Source organism: Saccopteryx bilineata, chromosome 6, assembly GCF_036850765.1.
Source record: "Saccopteryx bilineata isolate mSacBil1 chromosome 6, mSacBil1_pri_phased_curated, whole genome shotgun sequence".
Taxonomy (NCBI): Eukaryota; Metazoa; Chordata; class Mammalia; order Chiroptera; family Emballonuridae; genus Saccopteryx; species Saccopteryx bilineata.
In genome coordinates this window covers 133,106,611-133,119,434 of record NC_089495.1, presented here as the reverse complement: position 1 = coordinate 133,119,434, position 12,824 = coordinate 133,106,611, and the positions used below count along the sequence as shown (strand labels likewise).

At 53.7% G+C, this 12,824-nt stretch overlaps 1 protein-coding gene across 2 annotated transcripts in view; it reads left to right on the top strand.

The window, feature by feature from the left end:
* PTPRN2 (protein tyrosine phosphatase receptor type N2) overlaps positions 1-12,389 on the top strand; it is a 485,678-nt gene extending 473,289 nt beyond the window's left edge. For both annotated transcript variants that reach the window (XM_066238054.1, XM_066238053.1), the window contains 3 exons: positions 1,390-1,454; positions 9,076-9,149; positions 10,774-12,389. In XM_066238054.1, coding sequence (XP_066094151.1) covers positions 1,390-1,454; positions 9,076-9,149; positions 10,774-10,845 — 211 coding nt within the window. In that variant the 3' untranslated portion in view covers positions 10,846-12,389. The remainder of the gene's footprint in view (positions 1-1,389; positions 1,455-9,075; positions 9,150-10,773) is intronic.
* The last annotated feature ends 435 nt before the right edge of the window (positions 12,390-12,824 follow it).

The window sequence follows — 12,824 nt, the reverse complement described above, 5'->3', positions numbered from 1 at the left end:
TGACATTAAAGAGTGATCTGCAGGCTCACCATGGCTTCTCAGGGTCACCAGCCACCACACAGGCCCGAGACTGAGGTCGTGTCGTCTCTTGTTTAGTCACATAATTCCTCAAGTCTCGCAGGGAAATATGTATTTTTTCCTTAAAGTTACAGTTGCTTCTTCCAGGAATATAAACGTAAAACCCTCCATTGAAAGCTGCTCACAGGGGAGAACAGCCCCGCTAAGCACAGCACACAACCCTTAACACAGCATGTGGAGACGAAGTGGTCTCGCACATGCTAATGAGAAAGGGTGATGCCGGAGCTGCCTGCCCCCAGGGAAGGAACCTCATTTTCTCTCTTGTGTTGTTGTTGGGGCACAATTCAAAACATGTTCGCGACTCTGGTCCAGATGGTGACTATCCGAATTACAGCCGAGGCAGAGGGGAAGACGGGATATTCACTGACTAATAACTAGGGCGTGTGTGCCCTCCATTGAGAGCAGGGCACCCGTGTGCCACCGGAGGTGCTGTGGAGACACAGGTGCTGTCAGCTCTGAAACAGACAGACATTTCTTTATGACAAAATGTCCCACATCTCTGGTCAAAGAGGGGCCTGCGGGAAGAAAGGAACAAATCTATGCAGGCATGTGGGCTAATGCACACCACTGCTGGGGCACAGAGCTCTCCTGATCCCTCCCTCCCCCCCCCTCCTGTTCTTCCTCTTCCACATCCTCCTCCTCCTCTTGCCCCTCCACTTCCTCCTGCTCCTCCTCCACTTCTCCTCCATTTTCCCCTGCTCCTCTACTTTCTCCTCCTCCTCCTCCTCCTCCACTTTCTCCTCCTCCTCCTCCTCCTCCTCCTCCTCTTCCTCCTCCTCCTCTTCCTCCTCCTCCTCTTCCTCCTCCTCCACTTCCTCCTCCTCCTCTTCCTCCTCCTCCTCTTCCTCCTCCTCCTCTTCCTCCTCCTCCTCTTCCTCCTCCTCCACTTCCTCCTCCTCCACTTCCCCCTGCTCCTCCTCCACTTCTCCTCCATTTTCCCCTGCTCCTCTACTTTCTCCTCCTCCTCCTGTTCCTCCACTTCCTCCTCCTCCACTTCCTCCTCCTCCTCTTCCTCCTCCTCCTCCACTTCCTCCTCCTCCACTTCCTCCTCCTCCACTTCCTCCTCCTCCACTTCCTCCTCCTCCACTTCCTCCTCCTCCTCCACTTCCTCCGCCTCCTCCACTTCCTCCGCCTCCTCTTCCTCCTCCTCCTCTTCCTCCTCCTCCTCTTCCTGTCCCCCTTCCCCCTGACACCCCCTCTCTGATTGTTGGTGCGCAAGCCCCGCCCACACACAGGAGGCAGCAGGTCATGGGCTTGGCTGACGGGGGTGGTGCGTGGGCAGCGCTTTCACCTCTGTCCTTCTGTTGACAGCGACGGCGCGGGCAGGAGTGGCACCTACGTCCTGATCGACATGGTTCTCAACAAGATGGCCAAAGGTGAGACTCAGCGCAGCCTCGCTGCGGCCGGGAACCGGGATGATGTTGCTATGGCAACCTGGCACCGTGCTTACAAAGGCCTTGGAGAAATTAGCTGCGTTGTCCTTCCTCTGAGTTGTGTGAAAGCTGTTTGCAGCCAGCACGGTGGGCCCTGTGCCTCCTCCCCTGTACCCAGCGTTTGCACGTGTGGGGTCTGGGCTGGGCACTCGCTGGACACCAGAGTGTCACATTGGGACCCGCACGGCCTCAGGCCTCCGGGTGCTGCAGCAGCCTCCCTCTGTGAACCGTGTTTGCAGGAACGCTCTAGAGTCCCCAAAGACCTCCAGGTCGGCACACCTAAACACCTCATCTCTTACCCCCTGACGTTCTGCACATCCATTCCCACCTCTGTGAGGCATGTGCTGGGGTCTCCATGGTGTCTCCTCAGGGACCAGGTGCCATCATCACAGTAGGAAAGGTGCCCTCCAACATGCCTCTCCGACACCCCCAAGCCTTAGTTAGCACAGAGACTGAGGACCCAGCAGGGGTGGAGGACCGTCTCCAGACGAGCTGCACGCGCACGCGCACACACATGTTCATCTGTGGAGTCCCCCTGCTCCAGAACATCTCCTTCTGCGCCCCATGCCCAGGTCTGGCCACAGAAATGAGTGTCTACACATTTTCACACAACTCTAAAATAGGCATTTTCCTACTGCATTGTTTCTGGTTACAAAGTAAATAGAGGCCTTGGCCAGTTGGCTCAGCAGTAGAGCGTCGGCCAGGTGTGTGGAAGTCCCAGGTTCAATTCCTGGGCAGGGCACACAGGAGAAGCACCCATCTGCTTCTCCACCCCTCCCCCTTCTCCTTCCTCTGTCTCTCTTTTCCCCTCCTACAACCAAGGCTACATTGGAGCAAAGTTGGCCCGGGGGGCCGAGGATGGCTCCATGACCTCCACCTCAGGCGCTAGAATGGCTCCAGTTGCAATGGAGCAACAGCCCAGATGGGCAGAGCATCGCTTCCTGGTGGGCATGCCGGGTGGATCCTGGTCGGGTGCACGTGGGAGTCTGTCTCTCTGCCTCCCCGCTTCTCACTTCAGAAAAGTACAAAAAAAAAAGTAAATAGAACACATCTTTGGCCCAAAGATACAGAAGTATGGAGATAAAACCGTAGCCTGTTGTTTTAAATGTAAGGGCTGGAGAGCTTGATTAGGCTTCCCAGCGCTGTAAACCAGCCACTGGAGCCCTGCCCAGCGTCTGCCTTCCTGCCGGGTGTCCGAGCTTCCCTGGCCCCAGCCACTGGTGGCGAGGGTGAGATCTGTTCTTCACCAGCAGGTGTTACTCAGGCCCCTGCATCAGCTCAGTGCTGGCGATCAGTAGAGAAACCGCCAACAGGGATGCAAACGCTCTGATCCCACTCTTAACAGCCTTTTCTATTTTTATTTTTTTCATTTTTCTGAAGCTGGAAACAGGGAGAGATAGTCAGACTCCCGCATGCGCCCGACCGGGATCCACCCGGCACGCCCACCAGGGGGCGACGCTCTGCCCACCAGGGGGCGATGCTCTGCCCATCCTGGGGGTCGCCATGTTGCGACCAGAGCCACTCTAGCACCTGAGGGAGAGGCCAAGGAGCCATCCCCAGCGCCCGGGCCATCTTTGCTCCAATGGAGCCTTGGCTGCGGGAGGGGAAGAGAGAGACAGAGAGGAAAGCGCGGCAGAGGGGTGGAGAAGCAAATGGGCGCTTCTCCTGTGTGCCCTGGCCGGGAATCGAACCCTGGTCCTCCGCACGCTAGGCCGACGCTCTACCGCTGAGCCAACCGGCCAGGGCCTCAGCCTTTTCTATTTTTAGATCACAACATACTTCTGATTCTGCAGTGGGAAGGGCATGTGGTCCCTGTACATTACTGCCACTGTGTCATAAACACATCTGCTCACTGGGAATTGGTAGGCTCAGGGCTCAGAGCTCTCGATGGAATTTGTTTCCTCTCTGTCACCCACTCCCCGTCAGCCTCGCACACAGTATTGCTTTGGGGATGCTGCCTATGTGTTGGAGTGGGACACGGGAACCCTCAGGGCACATGCTTACGTCACACAGAACCTGGCTCGGACGTCCGAGGGAAGCAGGCAATGGTCTCAGTGTTTGTGAGTCCTCCTTGGCATTTGCCCGCAGGTGGGACAGGACCTGGGCAATCGGGGCGCAGGCCTGCTGCACGAAGAGGCACCTGGGGCGGGGCTGACCTCTGTGCTCACAGCAGCATGGGTTTGCTGGCTCAGGTCCCTGCACTGTCATTCCACTGCAAGTGTGGCCGGCACCCCACAATGCCAGCCAGCCCAGCCTTGCAGAACTGGCCCAAGAGGGCAGTTCCCGGGATGCTTCTTTTCCTGACCTGCTCCTTTCTGTCCGGGCCTGCGGTGTCAAATCCCCTGACCCTGCAGCCACGGTCTTGGGGGAGATCAAAGGGCAAGCAGCCCCTCCGCGGTGAGGGGGCCTTTCCCAGGCCGCCACACTGAGCGGCTGTGGGGGGTTTTGTTCTGGTGCAGCCTCGGCTGGCCGCTCTGCCTGCGCCTTTGTCTGGCCTGAGAAGCTGGAGGCCCGCTGGCCACAGGCCTGTGTTCATCAAATGATCAAAGGCCCCAAGCCTGGACACGAAACCTTTCTTCCCCGCTTCCTTTTCTTAAAAGGAATGAATTGTGTGTGACCCAAAGAATGCCTTTGCAAAGCCTTCCTTGCTGCGCCCTGCATCCGGGCCCTGCATCTCAACTGCAGAGCCGCAGCTGGGCCGTGGCAGGGACAGGGACAGCCCCTCATTCACGTGGTCTTCTGGGATTAAGGTGCTACTTTGGCAGGACTTCAGGGGCCTTTGAGAAATAAACTAGGAATAATTGAAGTCCTCGCACCAACCACCTCGTGTACTAGCAAGCGGAGGAGGGTGCAGCTCAGAATCCAGGGAGAGGGGCTCTGGGCGCCAGGGTTTGTGGCTGGGGAGTCTGCATCCAGCCTTCAGCCAGTCTTTACTTGGCTACAAGTGCATTTCTAACTCGCAATCTTTTGCATCAGAATGGGTGTTTAGGTAGCATATGCCTCCCTTGTGGAAAACATTAGCTCAAATGTAGTGATCAGTTTTTTTGCAGCCAGGTTGTTTTCCAAGGTTGTGCTTTAAAATCTGTTTCACTTTTTTATCTGTGTAGTCTCTTGATGCAGGTTTTGCTTTGTTCTTTTGCAACACAGTTTTTTTTTAAAGGCACAGTGGAGCTTCCCAAAGATGATTTTTCTGGGTCATCCCAGGTGGCACTGCCCAGGGCCATCCCCCCAGCTGCCATTGGCACCAAAAGCCCAAGTGTGCCTGGGGGTAGCAGTTTCTTTTGTTGGGACTGGAATGTCACTTCATGCTGTGAGTTACCCATGAGTCACCTGTGAATCACCCCAGGCATCATCACCAGGTGGGTGGAGCTGCCTTTTAAGCTCAGGTTGCTGAGGCTATGCTGCCCCTGGCACCTGAGTGGGTATGGGGGCCGCACAACCATCTGTCCCACCCATTCCCACCTCAGCAGCCTGACCTGTCTGCCCAATCAGGTCACACAACGTGGGCCTCTCCTTGTAGGAGGGGTGCTAGCCTCCATGCCCATCCTGTCTCTGTAACTGCTGAGGGAGGTCCCTCATCTGAGTGGGATCAGGTGGCGTTTGTCCCGGGTGCCTGGCTTCGTCCACTCAGCATAGTGTCCTCAAGGCTCGTCCACACTGTTGCCCGTGACAGAATGTTCTTAAGGCTAAGTCACATTCCAACGTGTGGAGGGGCCACATGTTGTTCATCTGTCCACCTGTCTCTGGACACTGGGGCCGATTCCGCCTTTGGCCGCTGCAATGACCCGGCTGTGCAAACACCTCTCCGGTTTTCTGCTTTCTCTCCTGTTGCATGAAGACCCGGAAGTGGAGTCACAGGGTCATGTGGTCATTCCATGCTTAACTTTCTGAGAATATGCCATACTCTTTTGCCATTTTTCATTCCCTCCAACAGTGCAGGGAGGTCCTGGTTTCTCCAGGTCCTCTTCAATGTTCATTATTTTGTTTTTTTATATAGTATCCATCCTGACACGTGGGAAGTGGGACTTCGCTGTGTTTTGTTTTAGGGTTTTTTTTGTATTTTCCCGAAGTGAGAAGTGGGGAGGCAGAGAGACAGACTTCCACATGCACCCAACTGGGATCTACTCAGCATGCCCACCAGGGGGTGATGCTCTGCCCATCTGGGGTGGTGCTCCATTGCAACTGGAGCCATTCTAGTGCCTGAGGTGGAGGCCACAGAGCCATCCTCAGCATCCAAGCCAACTTTGCTCCAATGAAGCCTTGGCTGCAGGAGGGGAAGAAAGAGACAGAGAGAAAGGAGAGGGGGAGGGGTGGAGAAGCAGATGAGCACTTCTCCTGTGTGCCCTGGCCGGGAATCGAACCCAGAACTTCCACACACCTGGCCAATGTTCTACCGCTGAGCCAACTGGACCGGGCCGAGCTCACTGTGTTTTTATCTCATTCCCTAAGGACGAACAATGCTGAGTGTCTCCTCGTGTGCTTGCTGGCCATCAGGAGACCAATGTCTCTTCAAGTCCTTGGCTTATTTTTTAATGGGGCTGTTTTTTGCTCTTCTTGAGTTGTAGGAGTTATTTATCTATTCTGTATATTAATTTTCCATCATACTGTGATTTGCAGATCACACTCTTGCTAGTGTCCTTTAATGTACAAAAGCACTGGACTTCAATGAGTCGCAGTGTGTCTGTTTTTCCTTTGGTTTCCTGTACTTTTAGTGTTGTGCCCAAAGAATTTTTTCCAAACCCAGTGTTGTGAAGAGAATCCCCCATGTTTTCTTAGATGTTAACTTTTCTTAAAGAAAAAAAGTTAGAGAAGCAATGATTCGTTCCATTACTTATGCATCCATTGGTTGATTCCCGAATGTGCCCTGACCAGGGATGGAACCCACAACCTTGGTGTATCAGGACAATGCTCTAAGCGACTGACCCACCCAGCCAAGGTCAGATGCTAACTTCTCCTAGCAGTCAAAGCAGCAGATGGGGACCAGCCTTGGGAACTGAGAGCTTATCAAGTGGTGGTGCAGAGCAGCGGAGCGACTCCACCCCCCACCACACTCGGACCTTAGACTCATCGTCTGCTGTCCGTAACGATGTCAGAGTACCCCTCTTAAATGATGTCCTGTGGTTTGCTGGTCATTTTAAACCCCATGCTCCTCCAAAGCTGCTCTGTTCAGTAGCCACTGGCCTCACAGAGCTACTAAAAAGAATGTAGAAATCAGTTCCTCAGGCCCAAGGACCACGTCAAGCACCAGGGCTGTTCCTGCGGGGACATGAGCTCTTCCACGTGTGCTATCTGGTTTCGTCACCGTCACCTTTGTTCCCTGACGCATGTTTAGTCAGAGCAGAGCACCAGCTACGCTTTTCCAGGGGAGACCTGGGTGAGCTTCCCTGTGGGACATTGAGGCCTCTCTGTCCTGCACACATGACACACATGTGTCTCTCTTACTTCAAAGAGGAAAGACTACCTAGGAGCCCTGCAGCTTGCAGAGCCTGCTGGGTGAAAACCATCACAAATGCATCTGCATGTATGAAGTTACATTTGAGCACAAGGTTGTGGAGGGACAAGGGTGGCCTCCTGGACGGCGAGCCCAGGCTGTGACCACCACTGGCACCGGAAGGAGGCCAAGCTGACACAAGCAGGGAGCCCCCGCAACACACTCGACCAGCAAGCGCTCTCCCAGGGGGACCCGAGCAAACCTGGGAAAGAGAGCTGGGTTTCCTTTCACTTCAAGTTGATCCTTTCAATGTGAAAAATAGAGTTAATACTAACCTTCTTTTCATTTTTGTGGTTTAATGGTTAGTACTTTCTACCTAGAGTCAAAAAACAGCTGTGGTTGTAAAGACGTATTTAACCCCGATGGAAACGTGGGGACCCATGAGCCCTGCGTGGATGAGGAAGTAACAGTGACAACGATTAATACTCATGGAGAAGAGCCTGGATGGCACCCCAGGGTAGGGCCCCGTTGTTCACACTCACCGGTCTCTTGGCAGCGTGACGATGCATCTTCCAGGGGTCAGGGAAAGGAAGCCACTGGCCCAGGGGAGGCATCAGAGTCGACACACACTCTTCCCAGCGCGGTGGAGGCCTCTCTCCAGCACCCGGGCCTCCACAGCACATCACGGGAGCACCACCTTAAACCTGACCACACAGGTGACCTCGAGCACCTGCATTTCTCCAGTGTCTGAAGAATCATGAAGCTTCTCCAATAGCAAATACTAGAAGCCCCTCCACGGCTCACACCCGTCCCCTGTCTGGCCTTCCCGGAGGGCTCCCTCCATACCTGTTGCAATTCCTCAGCTAGGTGTGTGCTTCGTGACTTGGGTGTACACCCAGTCTCTGCTCCTGGAACTTAACAGCCGATGGCAAGATAGAATTCTTAAAGAGAGACTCCATTCCAAGTGCTCTGAGGGCGTAGCCCAGACACAGAAGGGTTTAAACATACCTTGGTACCTCCAGCAAAGCCCGTTACAAGTGACCAGGCACGTCCCCCAACCTCGACGATCTGTTTTACGGATGCTGATTTGTAACCATGAGTCATGAACAGAACCCAGAGCCCACGCCAGAGGGCTTTCCCCGTGACTCTCCCTCGCTTAGAAAAAGATCACGGGTGTGACTTCTTAAAGCTTCTGTCCACACACGCTTCAGATAACTAATTATTCTAAATCCAGCATGCAAGGAGACAGCTGTCCACCTCAGACAATTGATGCTGCTTAATAAACCCATTACTTGGCCAATGTTACTGCTGTACGTTGTCAGAGCCCTCATTTGACCTCCTTCGCTGTTCGGTTTTGGTTTGGGGCTAAGAAAAACTCTGAACTACCATCCCCACATCCCTTGATATTTTAAATGCCTCATCATGAGAAAACCTAATTAGCCTTCCTCCTTCCTTCTCACGCCCCTCACAAACAAGAGTCCAAGGACATCTCACTAATAAAGTAAGTGGGAGACTTTATTCATAGCATCTCCTCCAAGGAAACATGCAGTCCAGGGAGCGACCATAGGCCGCTGCCCCCTGGAGAGCTGGCCCGAAGGGAGGTTGCGGTCCCCATGGTGACAGTCACAGCCCCACCCCACTGTCCCCACCACAGCTCTAAGAAATGACTCCATGTGCTTCCCTGTGACTGACCAGCGGGCACATGAGACTTCAGGGCTGGTTTCATCCTACAGACTAGTCCTTCCGAATAAACTACACATAAAAGCCAATATTAAGATGAATACAATGAGTCTAATTTCTTATTTCTCTATGTTAATCTACATTAACCTATGCAATCTAATTTATAGCCTGTGATTTAAGATATTCTTTGAAATCCTCAAAACATGAGTTTATTTTCTAGTGGCAGTGGCTTCCTGTTGGTAGGTTCTGACGCCGGCATCTGAGAATCACTGGTCATGGAAGCTTCCTTCCTCCTCTTCCTGTGAACACTGGGCCCAGCTGCCTAGCAGGTCCCCTGGGGGCTGAGCACAGTCATGTGAATGGGGCCTCTTAGCCCAACGGGCTCTCCAGCGCAAGGGAGACCGCCTTGCAGATTACTGTGTGTCTGAACTTGGCCCAATTTGTCTGTTGCAGGAGCTAAGGAGATCGATATTGCCGCCACCCTGGAGCACCTGAGGGACCAGCGACCAGGCATGGTCCAGACAAAGGTACCGCCCAACCCCCAGGGACTGTGGGGCCTGAGCAGTGCCCCCCCCATGCCGGGCCCCTTCTTGGAAGGGTCACTGTTGATTCCTGTACCTCCACTGGGCGACATGATGATGCAGTCTGGTCTCACGGGCCAGAACTGTCCGTTCCCCAGATTTAGGGTCAGGGGAGAAACTATGCTTTTTAAAAAAAAACTTTTTTTTTTAATTTGTTTTTTACAGAGACAGAGAGTGAGTGAGTCAGAGAGAGGGATAGACAGGGACAGACAAACAGAAACGGAGAGAGATGAGAAGCATCAATCATAAGTTTTTCATTGCGCATTGCAACACCTTAGTTGTTCATTGATTGCTTTCTCGTATGTGCCTCGACTGCAGGCCTTCAGCAGACCAAGTAACCCCTTGCTGGAGCCAGCGACCTTGGGTTCAAGCTAGGGGGCTTTTTGCTCAAACCAGGTGAGCCCTCGCTCAAGCTGGCGACCTCGGGGTCTCGAACCTGGGTCCTCTGCATCCCAGTCCGATTCTCTATCCACTGTGCCACCGCCCGGTCAGGCGAAACTATGCTTTTATAGAAAGGTCAGTAGTGATTCCAGCACCCCTGCAGGGGAACGTTCTGGATTCCAGCCAGTCTCCCATGTTTCCTGTTCCCACAACCTCAGCTCTGCTGTGTGGTCATTAGGACGGGATCATCGGAATGTCCCCCAGGGTGTCCTCGGCCCGAGCTCCCCTGCATAGCTCATGTGCGCGCTCACTGAACAGGTCGAGTGTGTGACGTCTGGTCAGAGACAAGGCCACTGCTGGCCTTGGGTGAACCAAACTAGACATGAGGTGAATAGAGCGGCCGGTAGCGTCCCAGAAATACCTCTGTCCAGCAAAGCCCCACACACCTGCCTTGCATAAGTGCCCGAGCTGTAAAGTACAGTCTTCTCTTCCTCGCTGTGGTCCTGTCACTTGGAGCTCTTGGTCTCACACAGAAAAACCCAAGTCTTTAAAAGATGCCCTTGCAGCATTACCTGTGTACTTGACTTTGTTACAAATAAGCTCCTGTGACACCAAACTGACAAAATGCCCGTGGACTGTGCTTGGCGGGGACGGTCCTGGGACCCAAGGCAAGCTCTCTGCTTCCTGGGGGCTTCCTGTTCCCCCACACGTGTGAGCGGGTTCTCGGCCTCTCTTTCTGACGGTTAGGAGAACTCAGACGAGGACAGGAAGTGAGCTCTCAGCCCGCCGGTACAGCTCATGTTGTCACTGTGCAGGTGAAGGGCTCGAGGGTTGGACAAGCAGCTGATTCCAAAGCAGAGGCATTTCTCCTTTTAAATGTCTGAGGGTAGGATCCACCTGCAGCCCTCACTATGACCCTCCAGGCCGCTTCCGCCCTCCCTGGCCGTCCGGCCTCCTCCTCCACTGTCCCCCTCAGAATAACCCAGCCAGGCCCTGTCCCACCAGCATTCTGCTGCTCCATTTCTGTTGGCAGCTTCTCTCCGACAAATATGTCCATGAGACATAACCCCACCAGAAGTTTCGGGAGCATCCCTGTCCTCTCCTGTCCACAGAAATTGGCTGCCAGCCTGTCATTTTCTGAGCGATGTCCTCCTGTGATGTCACTCCCTTCTCCCTCTTTGTCCCACAGGAGCAGTTCGAGTTTGCGCTGACAGCGGTGGCCGAGGAGGTGAATGCCATCCTCAAGGCCCTGCCCCAGTGACGTCGGCCCTAGCCCGGGAACCTGGTCGGGATCGTGTATCAGTTTTGTGTCTTCAGTGTAGATGCCTAGTGATAGCGTCCCAGAACGGCGGCAGCCACCACAGCCTAGCAGTTAACATGTGCATTTCTGCTCCACTGGATAATAAGAGACAGGTGTGTGGGAACGTCCAGTTCCAGGAGGGCAGCCAGTCCATCTGTTCTCACTGTATGGAAAAGAATTTAACTCTCCTCAAAGCTCAGTCCACATGCTCAGCTGCCAACAGTACTGTGCTCACGCGTCACCCTGCGCCTGTGCGGTCCTGGGAATTGGCTTGCCACCTGCACCCGCCTGGAGCCAATCGCTGTGCAGGATGGCCCAGAGGTGGCTGCCAAGTGCAGACACACAGGTGCCACATGGTTCGTCCCCGGGGGGACCACTGGCTTCTCCACGACTTACCTGGACAAAACTGCTGACATTCTGCAGCTTTGGAACAAATAAGAAAATTGTCACAGCATGTCCATTCTGCTCCTCTGTGGGCTGCTGACACCCTCCCCTGAGCAGTCCTGACAGCCCAGCACCCTCTACACACCCCCCCATGGTAGGCAGGGGATCCCTGGGGCAAACGCTTTCTCACCACAGGTGACGATGACAAGTCACCTTGGCAAGGTTGTAGGTGAACCCTGACCTCAGGACAGTTTCTTAACTGTCCAAACGGATGTGCACGTTGTAAAAACAGATGAACATTTTCCTGTGGGAAATCCAAAACCCAAGGGGACCGATTCGGATGTAGAATGCTCCATGGGGTTCCCAAAGAGCTCACAGTTTCGTCGGGCACTGGTGGTCCTTCTCGGGGATGGCGGGGCCATGCTGGCATTCAGAGAAGACCACAGATACTTTCACCCACTCCTGGGAACAGAAAGTGCAGGGACACCCACGCTTCTCTCTGTGAGATCACAGCAACTGGGAAGAAGTGGGGGTGAGAAGAGACGACCCAGGGCCTCTCCGGGCTCAGACCTTGGTCACAGGTTGGCCACTTGTCTGACATCACGTAGACACAAGCAGCTAGAAGTGGTTAGGATTTGCCAAAATGATGTGAGCATCTGACTGGCCACACCCCACCCCGTAAACAGAATTCATTCCATTAAATTCAGAGCGATCACATCTAAGGCGGCAACTCTGTACCCTGTAGGTTTCATTTTAGGGTTGGGTACAAAGGGGGACATCCATCCCCTTCACTCCTGCATACCATTATCTTCATCCTAAATAGATGTGACATCTCAAACGTGGAATAAGAAAGTGACCTGCTGAATGGAGAGAAAGATGCCAAAACATTGTTTGTGTCCTAAATGGTATTGTCCTGTCTGCCTGCTGTAATATAGCTGCTATTTCCCCCAAAGCTGTTTCTCTTTATCTGGAATCTAAATAATTAATAGAAACTAATTTATCTGAATATAGGAAGCATATACTGACTTGTAACTTCTAACTTCCTGTGGTTCAAAAGGAACCCTTCAGTGTGAGAGATATAAATATATTTAATTGTGCCAGATTAAACATCTGCTTTCCCACGCAAATGGTCTTTATTTGGAGACGAGAGCCGTTGTTCTGCTTGTCTGTGTGTGTCCTGGTTGTGAGCCTTAGGCTATGGAAACAGCACATCGGGCGTCCAGGGGCCTGTGCGGGTACCCCCTTCCTTCCTGGGCTATGGACAAGGGTGTCCCACCAGAAATGGGCCAGCGCTGCGTCCTCCGAGGCTCCGGGGCCTTCTGTGGCCTCTGCCCACAGCGAGAAAACTTCCCTTCTGCTTATTGGCTGCAGAGACCTTTCCTGCTCCTGCCTAAGGTGCCTCCACATTCTCACCTTCTCGGGAAATTCACTACCTGAGCCATTAGGCAGGCTGAACCCAGTGCTGAGCTATGGGAGCAAACCTTCAGTTCAGCTGCTGCCCATGAGCGGGCTCCCCGGGACTCTGGGCATCCACCAGGAGGGCCTTGCCTGGGGAC